Source organism: Rhincodon typus, unplaced genomic scaffold (assembly GCF_021869965.1).
Source record: "Rhincodon typus isolate 14 unplaced genomic scaffold, sRhiTyp1.1 hic_rhity00001394, whole genome shotgun sequence".
Classification (NCBI taxonomy): domain Eukaryota; kingdom Metazoa; phylum Chordata; class Chondrichthyes; order Orectolobiformes; family Rhincodontidae; genus Rhincodon; species Rhincodon typus.
This window is the reverse complement of record NW_025967032.1, coordinates 20,546-20,954: the sequence shown is the minus strand read 5'-3', so window position 1 is coordinate 20,954 and position 409 is coordinate 20,546. Positions and strand designations below refer to the sequence as shown.

At 59.7% G+C, this 409-nt stretch overlaps 1 protein-coding gene across 1 annotated transcript in view; it reads left to right on the top strand.

Annotated features, from left to right (window-relative positions):
* The window catches only part of LOC125481239 (adenylate cyclase type 5-like), a 3,214-nt gene that overhangs the window by 2,008 nt on the left and 797 nt on the right, over positions 1–409 (top strand). Inside the window, exon 3 of the mRNA XM_048592529.1 lies at positions 132–276. Coding sequence (XP_048448486.1) covers positions 132–276 — 145 coding nt within the window. The remainder of the gene's footprint in view (positions 1–131; positions 277–409) is intronic.

Genomic DNA, 409 nt, shown 5'->3' with positions numbered 1-409 from the left:
GGAGCACCGTGCACAGTTCCCCGGTCTCCGTATCCACCTCCCTCGGTAAGACACACACTTGGTTGAGGTTGGTCGGGGGGTGGGGAATGGGGGAGTTGTCTGTATATTACGGTGTACCCCCCCCATATCAGGAGTGCCCAGGAGCTGCTGAATCCCGAGGATGAAGTGGACGAGTTCCTTGGGAGAGCCATCGATGCCCGGAGTATTGATCGCCTCCGATCGGAACATGTGAAGAAATTCCTGCTCACCTTCCGCAAACACGAGTTGGAGAAAAAGGTGAGCTTGGGGGGGTGGCTGGAGATTCCCTTTATGGGTGGGGGAGGGGGGGGGATGTGGGAGGGTCTTGGAGGGGACCTTTACAAATACCGCTCCCCCGCCCCCTTCCCCTCTCTCCCCCTGGGGGTCCCAC